General features: G+C 39.4%; 1 protein-coding gene across 1 annotated transcript; it reads left to right on the top strand.

The window, feature by feature from the left end:
* The first annotated feature begins 6,474 nt into the window (after nucleotides 1–6,474).
* Nucleotides 6,475–21,045, top strand: asic1c (acid-sensing (proton-gated) ion channel 1c). Its single transcript, XM_028427650.1, has 11 exons — nucleotides 6,475–7,116; nucleotides 9,863–10,013; nucleotides 10,457–10,584; nucleotides 14,381–14,531; nucleotides 14,614–14,670; nucleotides 15,086–15,239; nucleotides 15,447–15,538; nucleotides 15,913–15,992; nucleotides 17,415–17,486; nucleotides 19,978–20,030; nucleotides 20,967–21,045. The coding sequence occupies exons 1-11, from the start codon at nucleotides 6,475–6,477 to the stop codon at nucleotides 21,043–21,045; spliced, it is 1,659 nt and encodes a 552-aa protein (XP_028283451.1).
* The last annotated feature ends 3,820 nt before the right edge of the window (nucleotides 21,046–24,865 follow it).

Genomic DNA, 24,865 nt, shown 5'->3' with positions numbered 1-24,865 from the left:
ATAAAAGCGATGCCTTGCACCACCCAATTGTATCACTATCTTCTTTCACGTAAACTGAGATTCCCCTTGGCACTACATGTCACTGCATATAGGAAGCCAGACATGACACACTGTTGGAATTCAGTTAATGTTCTTTATTTAATGTGATAATACAGTTTATTTAAAGTGTTGAAAATGTGTTCCATTTAGGTTCTGTAATGAATGAATGGTGGATGGAGGGATTTACTGTGTGTATGCTTGCTTGCGTATGTTTGAGGATATGCTCTGAATACATACTGTATAGGAAAATCTCTTGATGGAATGCTGTTACTCTGTGGCACTTTTAGGCCACTGGCAAGTGCTTACTTTGCTTAATTTCTGTGCAAATGGGATTCGGGAACAGATACCAAAAGCCTCCAGCTGAGCAAACAAGATGAGAACATGCTAGGGAAAAAAAAAACGACATTATCCTTGCAAATGAAAAGTACCGGTGAGGAAATATGAGGAGCGAGTTTATCAAAGTGTGACTGCAGGCTGCAGACTGAAAGCTTGAGTGACAGTGGAGAGGGGTTTTTTTTGGATTCTGCCTGGGGTGGAACAAGAGAGAAAGACAGCAGGTATAGCCAGCTGCATCTGTTTTTTATTGATACAGACTACATCTGCCCTCCACCCGGTCTGCCTGGGAGCATAAACTGTACATATGCTGTGTCAGAGATGTTTACAATGACTGTAGATTTCAAAAGTTATACTAAATTCTGCCTTTAGCTGAACCAGAGAAATTTGCTGCGACAACTAAAAATAGAGCAAAATGTATGGCTAATAAAATGTTCACGTAATATCCCCCACATCAGCATTTTAATATTTCTTGCCAACATATGGCAGTGTCTTATGCTTCTGAATAATTTGATATGAGGTATTTTACAGTATATGAGCTAAAGGTCCATTCAGGTTTCTCTTCCAGTAGTTATGTAGAGGAGTGGAGCTGTGTTGCTTTTAAAGGCAGGATGAGGTTAGTTTCATTTAGAGGCAGGCCACAAGATGTCTCCCTCTGCTAAAGAAGCTGCCCATCCACTAGAGTGACAGCCTAATTGCAAATCTTGTGCACTGTGTGTTACCTCTGTTTGGTCATTTTAAACAACAGAAACAGTCTGGAAATTCTCAGGGAGTCGAGCTGTTCAGGTTTTTATGTGACATATGATACGCTGCATTTGTAGTAACTCTAGGAATCTAGTCCTCATGGTTGATATATTTTTATATTCCTATGTAAAATATTTTGATAATATTTGATTTATTGAAGAACTTAATATTCAAGGCTGGAGTCAGAGTTTGTTACACAGCCTGCTTAATTGATCAGTTGGTTTAAACTTCACATTTAGTAGATAAATCTAGTGAATTGCAGTCATGTTGTCGCCAATGTGGCCATCATTAGCAGACCGCTGGGCAGTTCATTTTGTTTTAATTGTCAGATAATTATGTAGGCTATTCAGCATAAAATTGAGATTAATGTCAGTAATCATTTTTCAAAGCTCCAAAACACATCAATTTGTCATCAATGTATAAATAAAATTTATTTTAAAAGTTCACGAAAAGGCTAAAAAACTGTTTGACATTTTAAAACACACTTAAACTCATATTTTGATTATCTTCTGAATTTCCTTGCAGCATCATTTAGGCTCTAACTGGACATTAACGCTGGGGAAAGGCTTTTATTTTCTCCACCTTGGTCTCTGTCTGTGCTCTGTGCCTTTGTGATGTGCATCTAATTGCTGCCAGGATTTCATTTGGTGTTGAACATTCTCACTGGCCCTTGAAAGAGCTCCAGCCTTTACTCAGTCAAAACTCTGCTCCTCCTCTAATGAGACCTCTGGGGTTGAGCTTGTCTTTGACATAAAAGGAGGATGGTTAGTGTCACTCCCTGACAGTCTGCAAGATCACTGAGTTGAGATGAGCAATAAAAGTAAAACTCTGAACAATAGCAATCCCTCATATAATTCTACTTTTCTTTCCCATCACACAGTAATTAGCTGCTCATTTGAAGTTAGTAAGCTTTATTAAACTATGACCCTCTAATTACATGCTTGAATATTGAGACAAAGATGAAATATGTTTTCATGCCAAGCAAACAGCAAAGATAACAAAAGGAATGTTTGAGCAGCAGAAATGTGTTTTCAATGCAGAAGATTACAGATTTATAGGGGAGCAAAATCATTAACGTTTGCCTGGAGCATTTCATATTCTGTAGTGATTGCATTGCAGATATTTTAATTAATTTAAGGATTTGGTGAGATGATTTTACAAATAATGCAGTTACAAAAGTTGTTTGTGTTATTAAAGTTGAAACATTGCGGTGCTGAGTGGAAGGGTTAATCCTTTTGAAAATTATTATTTTACAGGGAATATGCAAATCTTTGTATGAAGTCATGTTGTGTTTTAATAGGTGAAGGGGAAATGTATGATTTCATCACATATATTAGTTACAGTAGGACTCACTTATTTAAGTATATATACTTAAAGCTGTAGTGACAAATTCACAGAGAAATCTGGTTTGTTGCACTGCTATGAACAACATGTTTTTCCTTTTACATTGGAACCATATCAGTGTTATGTTACAGAATGTTTCTCTGCCTGTTATCTCTATGCATAAGCAACAGAATACAGCGGGTAGATTGCCAGTTAGTCTGGAAATAAAATGATAATTTGTGCTAAGTGGTCTCCAAGTGGGCTCCATAAAGAAAAAGCTCAACAAAGTGTTACTTCTCTACAGAATGACTACTTCAGTCATACTCTAAGTTACCTTACCTCCATTGTGTTTTACAGGGGAGCTTGTGTGTTTGGATTATGAGCAGATCCGCTCTCTCTCTTTGTCTCATCAGTCCATAAAACTTTGTCCTAAAAAGTTTGACGCTCATCTCTTTTGGCAAATTCCAGCCTGGCCTTCCCATTCGTCTTGCTAATGAGTGGTTTGCATCTTCTGGTGTAGCCACTGTACTTTTGTTCATGAAGTCTGAAACAGTAGATTGTGATACCCTCACTCCTGCCCTCTGGAGGTTGTTGCTGATGTCACTAATAGTTGGTTTAGGCTCTTTTTTTACAACTCAAAAAATTGTTTCTGTCATTAACTGCTGGTTTTTTCTGTGGTCTTCCCGTTCGAGGTCTGTTAATTCTTCCTCAGGACATTCCAAATTGCTGTACTGGTTATAGCCAATGTTGGTGCAATGGCTCTGATTGATTTTCTATTTTCTCTTCACAATGGCCTGTTTTTGACCCATAGACTGCTCTCTGGTTTCATGTTAATTACAACTCTTCCTAACTATAAATGCAGTCTGCACAGACAAAACCAAATCTGAAACTGAGCGGAGACATTCAGTGCTTTTTATTGTTTGAATATAAATGTAATTGGACGCACCAAGGGAACAAAACAAAGCAAAGCACACTTACAGCTTCAAAAACACAACAGGTTAAAATTAAAAAAGTAATCTCTCCACAAAGTAAAAGGCTGTAATTGAAGTCCATGGGTGGGGAGCTGCTGTCAAAGACAGAAAGTACATGTTAAAAAGAGTAATGATGATTGTCATACATTGCCAGCTAGTAACCTCTAGAGCTCAGAGTAATGAAATTGCACTTTGGCTCAAACTGCTGACGAGGGATGATTCTGAGACCAGGAGCGCCATCAGGCTCACGCCTCACGCCTCCGGCTTGCCTGAATAGCTCAAATGGGCTAAAGCAATTAACTACCTTGTTAAATGTGCCTTATATGTATTGACATGTTTCCAGAGAAACTGAGAATAAAGGGAATCTATGCAGCTGGTAAATAGGTGGAGAAACCTGGCTATCTGACCTGATGTTGGAGTTATCTGCCTGCCATGAACACAGATTTTTATTTTATTTTATTTTCCTTTTAAGTAAAATTGAGTGTATTATCCCTGGTACAAAAATAGAGTGTGTTGTTTCTTGACTAAAAAAATTTTTAATTTTTTTAATTTTAAAAAATAAAGCTCATCCAGTTGTTTCCAAGAATAAAATGGTTAAAACACAAGGCCAAACTAAAGTAATGCCGGACATCTGTCTTGCCTAGAGGGCAGAAAAAAAAAAGGCGTGGTGCAGCCATGACATACAGTAGCTGTTGGGAGAGCTGAATTCAGGCAATTAATTTAGTTGTTTTGCTGCTGGAAACCTCTGAAAGCTCACAGAGGGAAAATAACCATTAGCACAGTACTGGATCTGTTGCGTTCCCTTCGCTTCAGTTTTTACTATCCAGACGTTCATTAATGTTTTCAGACTGTTAGTAGACCACCGCAGCCTTTAAAAATATTAATATAGTGTGGCTGTTGTTTTAAAATCATAATTCTGACTATAATTAAATTGGCTAGGCATAAAGTGATCTTTTAATTATCAGAATCTTTCATTAAATTACATTTACACACACATACACACAAACACTTAAGCATATACAGTTTTACATTTAGCATACTGTACACTAAAGCTTAACAATATATAACAATATATAAATATATAAATATATATATATATATATATATATATATATATATATATATATATAGAAAATACAACAGGATACAACAAGATCGTACAGTAGAGAAGTAGAGTACAGTAGAGAAGACAGACAAAGCCTCAGACAAAGCAGTGCAGTTTTATTGACACCTTAAAGTAGGCTGTTGGACAGCCCAAGGTGTAAATAAGGAAACAGCTTTATCTCTAATGTCACAAGCAGACATAATCTTTAGAGAAAAATAATAGTAAACAAGTGCATTTATTTATAGAGACTCAATTGTAATATGCTTTCAGCTATCCTCACTGAAAACATGGATTAGCTTAGCCTGTGTATACAACAAGGATTGAGTGCTACAAATGTTTGGTGCTCTGACCTCCTGGAGTCTGATGAAGCAGGTGTTTTGTTACACCAAGCCATAAGTCGCATAGGAAACTGGGAAACAGTTTGGAATCATTACTCAATAGATGATTGGTTCAGCCGTCTGTCAGTCACCATCTATCACAAGGTAACTTAACTCAATCACAGAGGAAGAAGAAAGAAGAAGCACAACAAGCTGCTGAGGATCTTTGAAAACCAGCAAGTAGCAGTTAGCATGTGTGCAGTGTGTAGTCACTTCTCTCTAACGTCCCAGTACGTCTTACATACATTTCCATGACAAAAAGTCATTTCAAAAGATAATATGCTGAGCATAAAAATGATGAATTTTATAATTAGCAGGTCAGCCCTTTGCTTAACTACAGCAGTTTAGTCGTTAAGTTCCAGTCCCCCAGGAAGCCCACGAGTTATTACCACCCTACCAATTATTTTGAAGTATCTGACCTTTTAAACTTACAAATGACACCTTCTACCCTCTCCACACATCTATTTTTCACTTTTCTAAATAGTTAAAACAACATATTACTACAGCTGTCATCATCTCACATTACAGACTAAAACAGCTAACCTAATTAAAACATTAACAGTATGAAGCTGTCAAGCAGAATCTTCTGATAGTTTCACATAAATGGAGCAAAGCATGTTAAATCAGCCAGAGTTCTATGTACATGCAGCAGGATGTCAGCCCTCATTACACTGCACTCGTGAAATTATATTTGAAAATGGCAGAAAATAAAGAATATATACTTCTAACAGGGGGAGGGGGGGTTGCTGTTTTTTTATAACTAGCTTTCGCTCCTCAGTTATCAATGATATAGATATATTGATTCACTGGCAAGCAGATACATCAATATTAAAGAATTATAGACTTTTTTCATTGCAGAATTTATTTATCACAGTTAAATCTACTTTGATCGATACCACCAACCCCCGCCTCTCTATAACTGTGGAGGTCTACTTCATCACCGGAGGAAAACAATTTCATCCACTGGCTCCACCTCATTCTCCATTCGACTGTAGAGAGAGTGTGTGTAGTGGGGGCAACAAGCTTTATATTCCTTTCTGCAGGCTTCAAGTCAACAGACTAAAAAGCATCTCTTCAATCTGTGGAAAAAGGGAGGAGTTGAGTTCTGGGCAGCTACTGCACAAAGACAGAAAACACCGAAATCTGCAAGTATTGTCTGGCACTGGAGAGGGAGATGGAGGAGTGAAAGATCTGAGCAACAGGGGTAAGCCTCTCCGGATTTTCAAAGTGATTACCTCTGGGAGTGAAGCCGTCGCTTGCATCTGCAATTATCACGTCCATTTATCTATTGATGAACTGGTGATAGTTAGGCGTTATGTTTTTTTGTTAATGTAGCGATTCAGCTGTTTCTTTTTTTTTCCCCTCATAAAGGAATCAGTATGTAAATCAGTTTTACCTCCCCTAAGGAGCCCAGTTCCTTTGTTTATATCGGTGTTTTTGAGCCTCAACAGTGTGGCAGCTGCATATCCTGGAATTTTTTTACACATAAACCTGGAGATGGTTGTGGGGAAAGCCACTGTGTGTAAATTGTAGCGACTGAGAACTGCACTTGATAACAAAGCACTTGCCTTGACTTGTAATTATGGTTAAAGCACCCACATCTGAATCAATCGCCCTGGGGCCACAGAAGCCAATCGATGCCCAGGAGACCGCTCTCCAAAATGCAGAGTCCAGCTCGATTAAAACTACATGGAAAGAGATCACAGTGGATTTCATAATGAGGACCAAGATCCATGGTTTGAAGTTTGTCTTCTCTCCGGACAAGTCAAAACTGCAGCGGGTCATCTGGATCATGGCCTTCTTCTTGTGTCTCAGTCTCCTCTGCACGTGGTCCTGGAACCGAATTCTGTATCTGATGTCATACCCTGCTGTCACGAAGATCTACATGGTCTGGGCTCATAACATGTCCTTCCCAGCTGTCACTTTATGCAATAAGAACGTGTTTCGCGTCTCCACTCTGACACAGGATGACCTGTATCACAGCGGCTACTGGATGGACCTTATGTATCCTAATCACACGGTGATAAACAGGAGCCTGTCTATCCTCAAAGACAGCCAAAAGCAGGGTCTCCTGAACCTCCTGGACTTCAACAACTACACTCCACCCCCTGATTATCGTGTCAACACCACAGAGATGATGGGTCGCCTCGGTCACCAGCTGGAGGACATGCTTCTGGAGTGCAGGTTTCGCGGGGAAACATGCACCTACAAAAACTTCAGCACCGTATGTACAGAAAGAAAGATGGTGTTTGCCAGGTGTGAATATGAGTGTTGTTTACAAGGTGTGTTAATAATTCATTGAGGCATTTTGACAAGCTCTGTTACAGCAGGGTTTCTCTCAGGGTGTTTTACTGTGTGGATGCTTCAGCGCGACAAACAAGTCTGTCCTGTTTTTGCCTCTCACATATGACACATTTCTCCTCATTAAACCTGATGTCTTTAGAAATGTCACTCAAAAACACAGTGTTGTGGTGACAGGTCATCTTGACTTTCGCTTCTACATTTATTCCAATTTTGTTTTTTTTTTTCTACACTGGCAGATTCTTGAGTTGCTTTATAACCTGCACCAACAAGATTCAGGAAGAAAAATCTGAACATTAATAATTCAGACATCGTAAATCAGTCCAAATTAAAATTTTAGCTTCTCTAATTAAACATCTGTAGGGCATGAGGAGGATATGCTTCAGAAACGCAGCTGAGATTCCCATTGAAAGCACCGGATCTATTACAGCCATTCATTTTTTAATAACCATACCGACTCTGTGGCTGACATTTGCAAACCATAGTCTCGCTCTTCCGGATGGTATAATATTTTCAACACAAACCGGTAGCTTATAACGTCATTAGGAAACATTGGTAAGGGTGAATGAGGAAATGTCTGCAGAGATAAGTATGCATGCCGATTTGAAACCCTGTCCTGTCCCAGACATCACATCCAGCCATTTGTCTTTGCTGATGCAGATTCAAACAGCTTGACACTAGGCAACTAAAAAAAATCCAACATGTAGCTGTGACAGCTTCAGCTGGTGTGAAATGTACACTGAAACTGCAAGATGTCAGCTGTCCACTGTGGATCCCTTGTGTGTACAGAATCTGCAAAATTCTAGTTTCTAGACATGGTCATCATTAGGATTTAAACTGTGCTGTGTGACTGATTGACGTTCTCATTTTATCCAACTTTAAATCTGAATCGTTATAGTACCAGTTAGACAGTTTCGAGTCACCTCATTATAAAGCCAGCAGGGAGAAAGAAACAAAGCCCTGTCTTATCTGTCTGAGCTGCATGTAAGTCTGTCTGAGTCTGGACATGGAACACTGACTCTGATCTCTGGAGATCAGCTTTGCCATGCTAGTTGAGGTTTTGCCGACAGCCCTCTAACCACAACCTGACCACAAGTGGATAGTGATGAAAACTGACCAATCATACAGAGTGTCTGTCTTCCCGGTCCAACAAGCTCTTTATAAAATGTGGCAGTGGTCAACAGACACATCCTTTCAGCTGGTATTTCTATTGTCTGGGAGTATAGGACAGTCTTCTTCCACTAAAACAACTAAACAGGCTGATTATCAATGATTCACAAAACAGTGTGCATGTGGTCATGTTGCCATAGTCAGCAGGAAAACAAGGGTGGTGGATAATGGTGATTTAGCTTGGTCCAGATTTCTACCCAAGAAGAAGGGCTTCATGTCCTGTTACTTTACTTCAGTTGTTTCACTGTTGTAGGCACCAAAACAACCTGGATAGATTAAGAAAAGCATCATGGTTTGGGTTAAAACAGACTTTTTGATAACAGTAAATACATGTGAGGAAAAATTACATCATCCCAACGAGCGTGTCCACCTTCCATAGAGGATTTTACATACACAAGACCAACTGGAGGGAATTTTTCTTTGTGACCAAGCACCTAATTTGGAAATTCAACTCAAAGTAATTACAGTAATTTGGATTGTTAGCACTGTAACAATTTAACATACATTTTAGTAAAATATGTAAGATTAACATTAGGGTTTTAGTTGCCTTTTTTTGCATCCATCGGTTCACATGATGTTGTTGTATAGCCATAAGTCATTCATGCTTATTCCACTGTAATATGGAGGTGTGGTTCAGCACTTATACACTTGTATATATACGATTTAGGAGTGCTGTTTCTAGCAATGCTAAATGCTGCAGGTTTTTTATTTTGTGTGGAGATGCGAGAGGAAGAGCTCCCCCAGTTCCTCTGAGTGTTGCATAACCAATCAATTCTTCCTTTTGATTCTTATCTCAGCTTGATAAACTTGACTTTATTCACGTCTTCAGGGTTTATTTGGGATTTTAAGCTTTCCTAGTCTTTATCCAAACAATGATTTGAGTTCATTTTAAAACATGAGTGTTTCTATTTGTGATACAGATTTCTTGTTTGACAGAGGATTGAGCATTTTCATAAGGGAAATCAGCAAAAGATGTAGTCTGAAAGCAGTGAAGCAAAAGCTGAAAAGAAATTAAGCCGGTGGTATTACCTAAATAAGTAAGATATTTATTGAGACTAAATGTACTGTTGTGATCAGATGCTGAGCTTTACTGACATCAGTTCGATCTCTTTAAGATGTTTGTTATACAAGACACACAATGTCTTCCAAAAGCCCAATTTAGACTTTGTTTGTGTGTCCAGAGAGCCTCCACCTTCAATGTTTCTCATTTAATGACTGCAATATCGTGCAATCACTCAAAATGACTCGGGGGAAATTTGGAGTGAAATTGGGTAAAAGACTGATAGCTGCTGCTGTTCCTATGGACCACTCATTAATTCCTCAAATCAAAGGCAGGTGCTTGTTTAAAACTTGTGCTGTTTTCTCTGATAATCACCAAATCTCTGCAGTGATTACCTGTCCTGCACAATTACAGGCTGACATATAATACTTTGCCTCAGCACACAGGAAAAGGGATTTGACATTTTATACTCACCTGTTGTTTTATGTTTTTTTTACAGATTTACACACGCTATGGAAAATGCTACACTTTCAACTCGGGATTAGATGGCAATCCTTTGTTGACCACTTTGAAAGGAGGCACAGGGAACGGCTTGGAGGTCATGCTCGATATTCAACAGGATGAATACCTGCCTGTTTGGGGAGAGACAGGTCAGTGCAGCTTTAAAGATTTGTCAAACTCCTGGATGGAAATTTCACACTCTGTTGAACTATCCTGGAAACCACAATACACACAATAATTCTTATAATCATATATTATACATCTGTTTAAAGAGGAAAATCATGTTTTTTGCACAGAAAAACACATAAAAGTGATGTTTATTATATCATTTTGATATGTTTCTACAGCTGACATCACATCTAATAAAGTGCATTCATTGACTTACCCATTTACAGTGGGCATCAGCACCATTGAACCATACATTCATAAACTAAACAGCTTGTTATAAATCTTTGGTTGAAAATCTCTTCCAATAGTGGACTAAGGCACTAACACATATTGCTTATTGTTACCTCCAGCATGAGGAAGTGGCCCAAAAAAGTGAGGTTTCCCTGGCTGTTGTTATATATGTTTTGGCGTGCTGTATCCACAGATGAGACATCCTACGAAGCAGGCATCAAGGTTCAGATCCACAGCCAGGATGAGCCGCCCTTCATTGACCAGCTGGGATTTGGTGTGGCCCCTGGTTTTCAAACTTTTGTGTCATGTCAGCAGCAACTGGTACCTAATGTTCAGCCTCCTCCCCTCACCTCGACTTTTTTTTTGCTCGGCTTCATTCTATGTTTGTCCCCTTTAAAATCCTCACCGGGGAGCAAAATCAGATTTACCTTATGTGAGAAACCTACAAATAAAAGTGTTACATAAACATCCAGGGAATGATACAGAGGAATTATAGCAGGGCCAAGTGATTATTGGATGCAAGCGTGCAGTATGAGCATACTGTGCTTATCTGAGCCAAAAGAACTTCAGACTGCACAGCATGCAAAAATGCATGGCAGCTCTGGGTATTTGTTTTATTTTTCAGATGGAGTTTTCACTACTAAAAAATGAATACAGCTTATCCACTGCTGTGATAATGGTCTCTAGTGGCACATTCAAAGAGAAAAACTGTAAGAAAGAATTCACACAGCAACGGTCAGCAGGCTTTAATCATCAAAACATTCACGCTGACTAATTAAATAAAACAACTTCATTTACATTTTTTTCTGAAAAAGAGAATTTATTATAATTCACTGTTGGCAGCAGCAGTTAGCCAAAAACAGCTTTAGAGGCTCACTATAAATATATAACCTCTGAAGACTTAAGAAAGGCTTTTTAAATCATCATGTCAGATTGAACCATTTAATGAAGAAAAAGCATCAGAGAATGATGACCCACAGCTATTTTTTAAATTATTTAAGGACACTAAAAATGTACAGTGTCAGGATAGCCTGTGGCAGCTTTGTTGACTGTAGAAAATTACCTGTGAAGCTTCACACGACTGTGCCATGATGAAAAGTAATAAGCCTGAACTGATCGAAAAGCCTGTGTGCGAGGTCATAACAGCGAGCTTGCATAGACTTCCTATCCAAATCTAATGAAACCGTGCATTTGATGTTGCCAAGAGACTGAATTTAAATTGTGTATCTTTTGTCTCCAGTAGAATATCTCACCACACAAACAAACAACAGACTTAGGTTTTCAAAGAGAAACAGTGGCAGGATAAAGAACGATCCTCTGACACTCAGAAAAACACTCAGAAGAAAATGACTGCAGCACAAAGTATTTCAGGTTTTGTTATGATTACCTTTGAGATCAAGTGTGTTTTTGAATTGTGCTGTAGGCTCATTAAAATGTCTAGCACATAATCAGTTCTCCTGAAGTAATAAATGCTTTCTTTAGAAACTAATTAATCTAAATGATTTTGCTCCTAATAAGCTCGGTCAGTTCGTCGGCATGAGATAAACAATCCTTCCTCCTGTGTTTTAGCAGAATAACATGGGAACAAAGAGGCAGGCATCATGAAAACAGACACTCGGACACCACAAAGATGACAAATTTTATTTTCTCTGAGGGGGAGGGATGGGATATATTATGTCTTTCTTTCTCTCCTGTTGTTACCGCTCCAAGTGAATCATCATTAAGCCATCTTCAAGAATCTGCCCTATTAATCAGCCTCATAAAGTTGCGAAAAGTTCATGGATTGTCATTTATAATCATGAGCACCCGCACCCACTGACAGCTAAAAGACATGTTTACGAGCAAAAAGATGTGTTGAATTAATTAGACTGTCATTAAAGTCTGCCCAGCATTAATTTCTGTCAATGTCCCGCAAGTACAGTGACACTGCTCGGTGTAATAATAGGTTGAAGCACTTGTGGTTTTGAGACTTTTCATTTATTAATCTTCTGCCAGACGGTTTTAGTTTTCTTTTTTGTTTTTGTTACAGGTGGCTTTGACTCATGAGGTAAAGACTCCAAAACCCAATTCAGACTAGCATTAAGTTGAAACTGAACCCTGAATTCACAAAAACTCCAGTGAAAGTGAGAAAAGAATGGCTGAATGACAAACCCATCAGAGTTTTGATGTGGTGGAAGGTTTATTGTGACTCTCTCAACCACTTCCTGTCCCTTACTCTACTGTTGCTCATCTTTTAATCTAATAATGACGTGGGCTGTGTTCCCTCACCCCTCACCCCTCACCCTATAGATGAGACGTCCTATGAGGCCGGCATTAAGGTACAGCTTCATACTCAGTCAGAGCCTCCTTTCCTCCACGAGCTGGGCTTCGGGGTCGCCCCCGGCTTCCAAACGTTCGTTTCCACCCAAGAGCAGAGGGTAGCGTATGAATGACTGGGCTTGCTGCATGCTGCAAAAACACTGTATTGTTAAGCAGCTACATTAACTTCCACACTTTCATCTGCTGGTCCTTCCCCACCCACTCCAAGGAATGGATTCATCTGTCCCCTTCTCTGTGTGGCTGAAGCAACAACATGCAACAGCATCTGCAGTCTGTCCTTGTCTTCATTGTCTCCTGGAGCAGTGTCTTATTGCTTTAAGCCATTCATCTAAGTCTGTATCATCATCAAAGCTGCTGTTTGGTTTTTATCCCTTAACTTCAGTTCAGTTAACATTTTTTATTTGTTTTGCTTTTTACGTGTTATTGGGGCAATCCAGTGAACCACTACTTAATTTCACCTGGAGGGACCAGACAGTGTGATTCATTAGGGTTTATTGCCCATGAGGATTCTGGCTTCAGTTTATATTCTGGTATATATTGCACCAGGGTTTTATTTCCAGTGTTGTTTCCAGTTATGAGAGTCTGTGGGCCAAAAATGGAGTTCAATAAAGCCTTAATCACGTTTGCCAGTTTAAATCCACTCCTTGGACAAATTGCACTCCATCTCTGTCACGTTCTATTGACTAAATGACCGTTAGATTGTCAGAGTTGGCCTGGTTAAAGCTGCTGAAGATGACTGGGAGTTACTGTGGAGCTTAATGTGACAATAGCAGCACAATTCCTCTGTGAAGTTTGCCAGGAGTGAAGCCTTTCTCATTGATCGTTGGCTAGCTCCCATCGCAATTAGTTGCTTAATGCTCAAATACCCATGGCCTTGATAAATAATTGGCTTCTTGTTAAACATGAGTATTAGGCATTTATGACTATAGACTGCAGTAAACAAAACCTTTTTCAGGGGGCTTGTTGGTTATTAAAGGTCAGATTGTTCTGTAAAAACAAAAACTGAGTTGGTGGCTGAATTTCTAAAGTGAAGACCAGGTGTTTAAAATTCAATGGGTGAATATTCTTTAATAATAGACTCCATTAAGATTCCCGGAGTTACTGCTAATGACCCACTCGTCACCTTTTAATGAGAGGTCCTACCTGTAATGTGAGTTGACTGTACACTCTCCTAATTGTTAAATTTGCAGAGCCGTGCAGAGAACTTTTAAATAAACTCTCAGGGCTGTAGATTAGAAAACCTAAGTAGTTAATCAACAATTAAAAAAACACTTTAGTGCACTTACATAGAGATGAATCATGAGAACAGCATTAAATAAAATGACACGCCCTGTAAAATGTCTGTTAATTACATTTAATTGTTCATCTTGAAAACTGTTTATTGTTCCGTTCTCAGGGTTGTAAAATTTGTTCATTGATTGTGGTGTCCTGTCTGAAACTACACATTTTACAAAAACTCAGTTTGTCTCTATTCCCATGGTACCCTGCTTCCTACCAGGGGACTAGACCTACATCCGTAATGTTCTGCATGGTGTCTGCTGCCTGCCACACATGAGCAATAATGTTTGTTCTGACTGGACGTTTTTGTGCCGGTATTGTCACAGTGAACATTTTCATTTTAAATGCTGCTGTATTTGATTTTATGTTTAAGACATTTGTGTTTTTTTTTGTTTAGTTTTGGTTTTTTTTGTCATCTCGTTGTGTACTTCTGCTGCACTGGGCTTCTGCTGTGTTATCTGATGTAATCCTGTGTGCTGCGATGTGCTGAGTGAAAACATGTGCTGGTTTGCTCTTTCAGCTTCAGTACCTCCCACCGCCTTGGGGAGACTGCAAGTCTACTCCCATAGACTCTGAGTACTTCTCCACATACAGCATCACTGCATGCCGCATTGACTGTGAAACCCGGTACCTGCTGGAGAACTGCAACTGCAGGATGGTTCACATGCCGGGTACGAATTCAGCTCAGTTCAGCTCAGCTCCAGTGGTTTTTACATATAAGTAATGATGTTATCTTCCATGCTACTCAAACAGGAACCTCAACAGTTTGCACACCTGAGCAGTACAAAGACTGTGCTGACCCAGCTCTAGGTGAGCCCACATTGTTGCTTTATTGTATTAAATATAAAATATTAGTGTGATTTTTTTCACATTAATACCTGACATGTGCAGCAGCAGTGCCATGAGCTCTTTCAGTCTCCGGATAGTACTTTAACTTGAAATTACTTTAATCTCATATAGCACAGAAGCAAAATAATAAAGTAAGATTATTGTTTAAAAAAAATCCATTAGCTAGATTTGTGACGTGCCTGTGCTCCACTGATATTAAATTAATCCCACTAAGTTTCTTCTCTTTCCTTTTCTGTATCAGAGCTTCAGTCATTATTTGCTTTCATGGAAAGTGAACGATGGCAGCGAATGTAGATATTTTTAGCCTCTCTGTGCAGCTTTTCTTAGATTTCTCATAGTGATCACAATATTTTTAAATGACTTTGATCGTCCACAGACTTTTTGGTAGAGAAAGACAACGATTACTGTGTCTGTCAGACCCCCTGCAACATGACACGCTATGGCAAGGAGCTGTCCATGGTTAAGATCCCCAGTAAGGCATCTGCTAAATATCTGGCTAAGAAATTCAACAAAACTGAGCAGTATATCGGGTAAGTATCAGCCAGTCATCGAGATATGTTTTTTTTTTTTTTGTCTTTATGGATGGATGTACTGTCTTAAAGCATGACCTGAGTCTCCATCGTTCACCTTCAATGTAACAATAATGAAAGACAGGAAATGTGAGATTTTATTTAATGTTATTTAATATGCGTGTAAGTGAAATGTGTTGGTTGTGATCCTGTCTGTTCCCTCTCCAGGGAAAATATATTGGTCATGGATATCTTCTTTGAGGCTCTAAACTATGAGAAGATTGAGCAGAAGAAGGCCTATGAAATTGCAGGGCTTCTCGGTAAGATTCTTGCAGTTTTTCTGTTTATTGTACAAGAAAACAAATTGACCTCAGTATCAGCACCCTCAGCAGAACCCCCCACCCCACCCCACCCTCCTCTGCACATTTCACATTGTGTGTTCAGGCCTGGTGCTTTGAGGTTCCCTCTTTGAACATACAAAACAGGCTGAACACATTTTCATAATCTGATGCTCTTTCAAGGGCAACTGGTTTGGGTCTGATGAGAAGTCGGGGGCTGGATGGACACTTTCCACAATTCTGCTCAGATTACCCAGAGAGATAGAGAATTAGATGTGACAGAACGGGGAATGGTTTCACGCACCATTGTTCAATTACTGTACCTGCCCATATCTGCTCTATCTCTCTTCCTGTAGGTGACATTGGAGGCCAGATGGGTCTGTTTATTGGAGCCAGTGTTCTAACAATACTGGAAATATTTGACTACCTATATGAGGTAAATGCATGCTCTTTTAATTCATTTGAATATACTGTGCACCACAGTGCAATTTGCATATTTATATTTACAGGTGCAGCAGGTCAGACACAAGCAGGGCTACGTGCACCTGTGATAGAAGATGTTGATGAAGATTCTCAGTCATCCAGGTCATCATACGTAGAGAAGGTTGAAGCAAGGCGTCTGGACTTGTAGAGTTTTCTAGAAGACGTTTCGCTGCTCATCCAAGCAGCTTCATCAGTTCTAACTGTTTGGTGGGGAAACATGGTTTATATGTGGTTACAGACCTATGTGGGTGGGTCTGGGTAAAACTTAAAAAACTTACAAACAATAGCACTAAATGTTTCCATACTTACCTGTGATGTTCTGGCTGACTGGGCCAGGTGATGTCTGACTGGGCCTCAGACATCATCTTTCCACCACATACAATGCAGTGATTCCATCCATTCCCAGGAAGTTTACACATACTCACAGTAAGAACAAAGGGCTGTCAACCAGTCCCCCTCCGGCAGTTTCATAGTCGTTAGCCAGTCGTTAGACACACCTGGCCCAGTCAGCCAGAACATCACAGGTAAGTATGGAAACATTTAGTGCTATTGTTTTTAAGTTTTTTAAGTTTTACCCAGACCCACCCACATAGGTCTGTAACCACATATAAACCATGTTTCCCCACCAAACAGTTAGAACTGATGAAGCTGCTTGGATGAGCAGCGAAACGTCTTCTAGAAAACTCTACAAGTCCAGACGCCTTGCTTCAACCTTCTCTACGTGTGATAGAAGAGTTAATGTATTTATAGCTTGTCAGATACAAGCACACAGGTGTCTGTAACAGAACTATTTGCACCTACAACAGAATGGTAATTGTTATGGGTGTGTGTATGGCTGAGAAAAGCACCCTAGTGTCCGCACAACAAAGTACATGGTTGTGTACCTATACCTGTAATTTGTTCCTTAAACCTAGACAAACTGAGACTAGACTAATAATTGTAAAAGCTGAGTCAGTATAAAAATAGGATGGGGGAGTGGAAATAACCTAATAGATTGGTAACTCAAAAACATTCCACTTATGTTGCTCTAGTAAATATATGAGTTTTGAATTCATGTCATATGTCATGCCATTTTTGCACATAAGCCTGTAAACTGAGACAGAGTACAGTATACCAAGCCAGAAACATGGGTTAGCTCAGCCTAGTGTAAAGAAAGTATCCCTGTAGTCTTCATCACTGTGAGATTGACACACAGAAGTGATACAAAATCAAACATTTGAATCTGTGCTGGCAGATGGATTGTGAAAAACAAGTATGGTATTGATCTTCTCAACTCAGCAACAAAGCAAAAAATGTTTTTTCAAAAAAAAAAATATTGAATGTCAATAAACAGATGTATTCCATCTGCAAATGATGTTTATTTTTTTTCTTTTAGGTGTTCAAGGATAAAGTACTGGGTTACTTCATGCGCAAGAAACGACCACAGCGTTGTCAGAGCGACAATCTGGTAATTTTTTTTTTTGCTGCTCAGATTGCATTGATTGAATGTAAAATGAATGTGATGTGTTAGATTAGCTCAGGAACAACAACAAAATGTCTGCTTACACTTCAAAAGCTTTTAATGAACAGCACCGGAGAGAAAAACAAAACGGCACCACAGTGTGTCATCATTAGTATCAGTTTCCCTGTGCAGAAACAATATGTTTTTTTTTCTAGAAACACAATCATTAATAATACATCGTTTTTATCTCACACTGTGAGAGCACAATGTTATTTTACTTTTTATTTACATTGTGAGCAGCAGCATAAATTATTCCCTGTGATGGCAGAAAGGTGAAAAAAATCATGTACTCATGAAACGCAGATGAATATTGACAAAACACAAAACTGACACTGGAAGCATCTTTGTTGTGGTTAAACCTGCAGTGCATGAACAAATAGATGAGATCTGTCTGACCTCTTTCAGTAACTTTTATTCATGACTCATGTAACAGCTCTTATTATTGGAGGTTATGGCCCGTATCTCAGGTAATCCCACACACAAGCCTGCTCTTCAGTATTTACACAGTGTACAGTAGCATCACCCTCGATTTGTGTAATTACAGTTCACAGAGAGCAGGAAAAGCTGCCAGACAGTGAGATGAGAGGAAGCTCCAAATATTTCTGCGAGTGTGAGATAAAAGCAGAACAAGATTAAGAGGTCTCTAGGTTTTATTAACATTTCATGATCAACTTGTTTTCAAACCATCATGGTGATAAAATCAATTTATCCTCCTAATGAAAACTGCAGCAGTGGGAGGCTTCTCTATCCTGCTCTTAATCACAGCGTTTTGTGGAACACAGTGTGTCCAGAGGCAACTCTACTTCCCCCTGACAGTAATGGAAGACTTACACAGGGCAGTTAAGGAATGATTTATGACACAAATGCACCTGCTTAGTATCAGCAATCAGCACGTACAGCTGAATTAAACCCTTACCGAACGATGGAGCAGCTTTAGCGGGATACAGTTGTAGAAACATTACCAGAAGAATACTTTCAAATAAATGTTAGTAGTCATATTATCCTATTAACAGTCTGGTGTTTTCAGTGTTGCCTGGCTGGAGTGTTACCCCACAGAGAGAACACAGCTAGTTTCTTCACTCACAGCAAATAAATAAATAACTCCTGAGGAGTCCCACAAGGAAGTTTCCTGAGTCCAAGGATATGGTGCATGCCAAATGATCACGTTGTCTGGAATACACAAATACACACACACACACAGGGGGGTTCTGGCATGCACAAAACAACAATGTAAATGGCCTGCACTTGTGTAGCACTTTTCTACCTTAGTAGTACTGTTTCCAGCTTACATGTGTGCTCAGTGCGTACTGTTGTCACATGTGAGCCACAGTCATTATGTTTGCAAAAAAAAACCTGCTTGATCCAGCCATATATCTGGCATTTTAGGGCTAAAAATAACATTTGGAGCTAACACGGATACAATGTTGGAAAAATCAGCAGTTTCCAACTTCTCCTTGAAGAGGAGGGCATGCTTAATTCAGTTTAGACTTATTATTCAGTGTCTGCTGCAACATCAGCACTTCCACACTTCTCCATGAACAGATACCTGCAGCAGATAACCGAAGGCAGCAGCACTGCAGCAGGTGGCTGTGGTGTAAGCTGAGGAAACAACTCAATACTAAAGGAAAAACTCCAGTAATCCATCTCTGCAGCTCCACCGCAGCAGCAGAATAACTCACTAAAGCTCAAACAGTTTCCTTATTCCTGGTGCCATTGTGATGAAAAGTGTGTTTTTTTTTTTTTGTTTTTTTTGTTTTTTAAAGCAGACATTTATTTTTTGTCCCTGAGTTCATCGAACCAACACAGCTTGCATCCAGCTTTCTGTAGCAGAATGTTGGAAATGCAATGTCTTTTATGTGTCCCGCATCAGAAGCATGCAAAATAGGTTGTCCTGAATTTTTCTTCAAATCTGTGAAACGTTTGCATGAGGATTGTGTTCCTGCATGTTCGGTTGGCTCCGGTTCATAGAAGAAAAAAGCACAAGAGTATGTCAATTGTGTTTTGCTTAAGCCAACATAAGGGATTATTTTAGGATCAGCAGGAAAAGAGTGGAAGAAGAAAACTGTGATATTGAATGTATTCTGCTCCAATCATGTCATAACTTCATCTCCTTCTAAGAAACCATCTTCTTTACTTCTTTTCTGTCATGTCCAGTGACACTGATCCATGATCACATCCTCACTCCAACAACCTGATAATGAATTCATTGAGTTGACTCTTGATAAGTGTGACTTTCATTTTCTTTAATGATTGTCAGCACTTCTGAATGCCTGTTTTTTATTTTCTTGATCATTAAGAAACTTTTATTTTGAAGGGCCAGCTTCCTTCAAAAGGGACACCCTCTTGTCTAGACGTCTGAACTGATAGCATTTACATTGTGTTTTATTTTCATTTCAGTCACCCTCACCCATCTTTCTTTTCATCATGTCTATTCCAGGAGTTTCCAGAGAACCCAACCAGCCCTGGTGTCACGCCTAATCATGCCCCCAGGTAGCACACCCCATTGATATTAGATGCTCCCTCCCTGTCCCTCTCTTTTCATACATGCTCAGGTCCATCTCATACATCGTTTCGTCAGTGGGTACATATGATTTGGTTGACTCTTTAATATTGTGTCAGGGCAGGCTAGCTGTGGACAAAGGTTTTTACTCTCTGCACTACGCAAACCTTCCACTGAATAATGATGTTTTCTTTCTCATAGGATAAAGTGCAGCTCTCCTGTACAGCAGCAGTCCTTACCTATTTATTCAATTGTATAAAAATATAATAGCAGAACCACATGAGTACATCCTTTTTTGGTTTCCTGCAGCACAGAGGTCCATTTAACGGCAATGGATTTGAGGCTTGTGCAGGATAACATCACTAGATGCATTACTTTGTGATGTTATCGCAGGGCTGCATGCACCGAGTTTGCACAGAACACAGACGGGTTTTCCTCTGCTGGAATAGCCATCTCTGCTAATGTTCGTTATCAGCAGTGATCTACTCAGTTAGCACACAGATGTTCCATATCTATAAGGATTTCACATGCTAGTATGGAAACAGGACTAAAAATCTGCTGTTCTCTTTCTTCTCTCCCTCCTTTCATTCACACCCCACCGTCCCCTGATTTCTCTTCTCACTACCTGTGAAACATACGCAATATGGCCGACCTCGGAACCCCCACCCTCCACGAACATTCATCACCTCATCGTTGTGCACATATGTTTTTTTTTTGTCATCCACCCTCCTCGCTTCCCATCCTTGTGCCCGTCGCATTGATGATCAACAACCTCATTTTTTATGTTTCTCCTCGCCACATATTTCTGTCTCTCCATGATCATTCTCATTTGGCTCATTCTTCCGTCATCTCTCCCTGCATCGCTCCTCCCTAAACCCTTTCGTAACCACTCGTCTTCCCTCCTTCCCTTCCCTCTGTTTTCACAGAGCACCTGTGACACACTCCGGAGTCACTCGGACAGCCTCGGATTCACGCCGAACATGTTACCTCGTCACCCGACTTTAGGCAACTTTGAGGAGTTTGCTTGTTGACAACATAAAATATGGTGGGGTGGGGGTTCGAGGGGACTTGACAGCAAACTGTGAAATTTAAAAATCAAAACAAAAAAAAAGTTGAGTGTTATACTTGAGAGTAAAAAAATATAAACGCATATTACAGTTCAACAATGCCTGAATAGAAATAGAATACTATCATCAGAACATAAAGAGAGACCACTTCCAAAACAGAACTCAGGTTTAACTGCCATGTCAAGGCATCCATGTTTATTTATCCATGTTTCATTTTGTAGATTTGTTTTTCGTTATCCTGTCACTACACAATCAGTGAAGATAAACGTGTCCCAAAACAGAGGGGGAAACAGCGGTGACACTGCTGTGTTGCTGCTGTACACCAATCAAAGGAGAAAAAAATCCTGGATTGGTATGTGTAGCAGCATTTATTATCAATGTTACGCCTCCAGCATCGAACCAATGCTGTATTGAGTGACCTTATATATCACAACTGTCAGCAGGTTTTAATGAGCTGATGGTGGGATAGACAAGCTACTCCAAACACTACACTGGTGTTTTTAATGTTGCCTTTTGCTACTATGAGGCTGTGAACTGTCTCGCTAATTAGATGACTGTGCTTACTCCGCTTAGAAACAGAGGGAGGACCTGGCTCTTTGTATATATGCAAGTGTTTGTTTCATTCTGGGACGGCCGCTCAGTCAGAGTTTTTGTTGACTTTTCGTTGACTTGCAGTGAAGACAGTCAGGCAGTTGATTGTACCTTTCTATAGCTGCCATTTCCAGTTATGTTTCCCATTGTTTTGATATAACAGGTGAATGATAAGCTCTTGGCCTGAGGCATATGGAGATAAGATGTACATTTTCTGTGAGAGGAGCATGCAGTGCAGTTTATTGATTATGCAGAAAATTTGAAGTCAGTAACTACTGTGGTATGTTTTGCATTTGGATATAGTGTTTGTTACAATGTGGGTTTGCTAAAAAAAACAACAACGTTCAACCAGAGTAAACAGAATGTTTTCCAAACTGAACAATATTTTTGCAAGGGAATTGTTTCAGTTTGTGATAAGGAGTAAAGAAGCAGGTAGTTTTGTGTGAAAACACTCACCTGACCTGCATCTCTCATCTGTCACCTTGGCTTGTTTCACCTCTTGATTCCTGGATGAAGGAAAAAGTAGTGAAAATGTGAAAAGCCTGTCCATGTTGAGAGCAAGAAACATGAAGCCGCTGTAGTTCCAAAAAATCTAGTTTCACAAATGACCACTTAAAGCTTTGGTGAGAGTTGCTGCTATACCCAATGAAAATTAACTTAACTTATAAACAGTTTGTTTTTTTCCTAAATAAAGTTCTATGGCTGTCCACTAGGGGGCGCACTACTTCTTTATTGACCTCAGATTTTCTGCATAAACAAGACTTGATCTGCACATGCATGTAAGCCCAAGCTCCTCATATTCCTCCACCTTGTTGGCCACTTTCAGTCCCTCCTGTAGTCCATCCACTGGAAGCAGAATTTCCCTTTTTGCCTTTTCTAATAATTCAGTTTTCCCATCATTGTGTCTTAAAGACCCCCCCCCCCCCCCCCCCCCCCCCCCCCCCCCCCCCCCCCCCCCCGTGATAGTAATCTATTCTCTATGGAACACATGTGGAGTTTAAAAGGCTTGCTGCTGGTGACATTCCTAAACTTGACAGAAATCTGTAAATAACCACAATCAAATGCCATGAAGAAATTCTACACTGCTCATGTGAAACATTTGTCAGTTATATATTAATATTATATATATATATATATATATATACATACATATATAAACATAGATTAACAAAAGAGTGTTTCTTCATCAGGAATTTGGACTTTCTCTCTTGGTGGACCGTAAGTGTCTTTTGAGTTTCTGGTGATTACGACATGACAGAGTTATTAGATACAAAAGAATCTTGCCTCAAAGCATCAAAATCACCTCAGCCTCATTCAAGTTGATTTATATTAGAAATGCATTGTGCAGCTTCACCATTGTATCCTATTATTATAATTATCATTATTATTATTATTCCAGAATATGTAACAAGTCACAAATAACAGTTTGTGATGTACAAAAAGTATAATAAACTCTATATTTACCCATCTTATCACGTACACACCTTTTCTTCTAGTTCTCGTGTCGCTCTACTTCTTCTCCCTCTTATTTCAATCCTTGACGCTAGAGTTATGGACTTGTAGGAACTATAACTGAATTTCAGAGAACTGTTGTTCTTTTTTTTTTTAAATGTGAAACTTTTATGTCAGTGGTGTTCATATCACTGTAGCTTTATTACTCCTACTGTTGTCTGTGTAATTAGATGACTGTTGACATGAAGCACAAACCCTTGGAGATCAGCCATCCACTGGAAAAGCCAACGACCGGACATCTATGGTTGTGACTTACCTTTTTTTTGTGGCTCTAGTTTTAAACACTGTTACTCAGACAAGGCGTGTTCACAGCTCCAGCGTTATCAGGAATGGGTTTGATCCAAGCGGAGCCAGAGAACGCCTTCAGAGACTTTATCCAAATGGAAAATAATGTTTACCTTTCAGGAAACTAAAAACAACAACAACAAAAAAACCAGTGGTGTCGTGTTGTGAGCAATAAATGCACTGAATCAGAAACCAGTGTTATCAAATTTAAAAAAAAAAAAAAAAAGATTTGGAATTCCCATTTTTGATTCATGACATATGAAACAGCTGGAATGGATACAGACTGAGCAGCTGATGTATGATATGACGACTGTATGATAATGACCACCGTCATCTAAATGAGACAGTGCCAATTCATGTTACACAATGATGCTGCGTTACCATGACGATGTGAGTGTTGTTGGGTAAAAAAAAAAAAGCAAAAACGAAAAACGGCCCAGCATTACCGCAAAACTGTGACAGCTTTGTGAAAGTGTCCCGGGTCATTACCTCTCTCTCTCTCTCTCTCTCTCTCTCTCTCGCTCACTTACCAGTCAAAGAACAGCAGAGTGTACCTGAGCTGGCAGAAACCATTTATGATCATTAACTACTCCTCAATTGATATTTACAGCGTAGAAAATCAATATATGTATGTTACTTAATAATTTACAGCACATCAGACATTTTCCTTCTTGCATGACCACATTGTGTACTCCTATTATCTCTGGTCTATCAATGTAATATTAGCTATGCTATCCACTTTGTATTGTCCAAAGTGTATTTCTGGAGTCAGATGAATCAAAATGGAGTCTCCACAAATTCTGGTGTAATTTTCACACGTAAAAATCCTCTTCCTCCTCCTCCTCCTCCTCTTCCTCTTCCTTCTGGAACCAGGCTTGGGATTGTGCAATACTGAATGAAAGTACAACTGAAACATCTCCCTTACAATTTTGAATGGATTTGATTAAACACAGTGTGGCTTAAAGCGGAACTAAAATGTGCCTTTAAGACTGGTTCTTAGAGATTTCCCCACACACACACTCTCACACTCACATGTATATGTACAGTATATACTTGGAGAACTGGAGTTGCTTCATCTGCCTCTATATAAGCTCTATGTGCATTTTATTGTAGATATGTGATTTTAACTCTGAACTGTACATTAAATAGTTAAAACACACTTAATAATGTGTAACAGAGTTGGTCTTAAGTCAAACCATCCTAACTGCAGGTGAAGGACCGCAGGGTGCAGGATTTATGGGGATCTTTTCTGTTGTTAGGGTACATATGTGTATGTATATATGTGGAAGCAGGTCATCTCATGTTCAGTCCGGACAGAATGGACAGACACTGGCTCCAGCTTTGTTTCTTAGGTGGACATTTAGGAGTTG

This window comes from Parambassis ranga, chromosome 17 (genome assembly GCF_900634625.1).
Source record: "Parambassis ranga chromosome 17, fParRan2.1, whole genome shotgun sequence".
NCBI classification, from domain to species: Eukaryota; Metazoa; Chordata; class Actinopteri; family Ambassidae; genus Parambassis; species Parambassis ranga.
Note: the sequence above shows the minus strand (reverse complement) of the source record. Positions and strands in the feature narration are given on the sequence as shown.

Bases quoted from the DNA above. Each gene is read 5' to 3' on its own strand.
- asic1c (XM_028427650.1), top strand. From the start codon at position 6,475: ATGGTTAAAGCACCCACATCTGAATCAATCGCCCTGGGGCCACAGAAG. The intron at 15,240-15,446 runs GTAAGTATCAGC...TTCCCTCTCCAG, and splicing joins AAAACTGAGCAGTATATCGG to GGAAAATATATTGGTCATGG. The intron at 15,539-15,912 runs GTAAGATTCTTG...CTCTTCCTGTAG, and splicing joins TGAAATTGCAGGGCTTCTCG to GTGACATTGGAGGCCAGATG.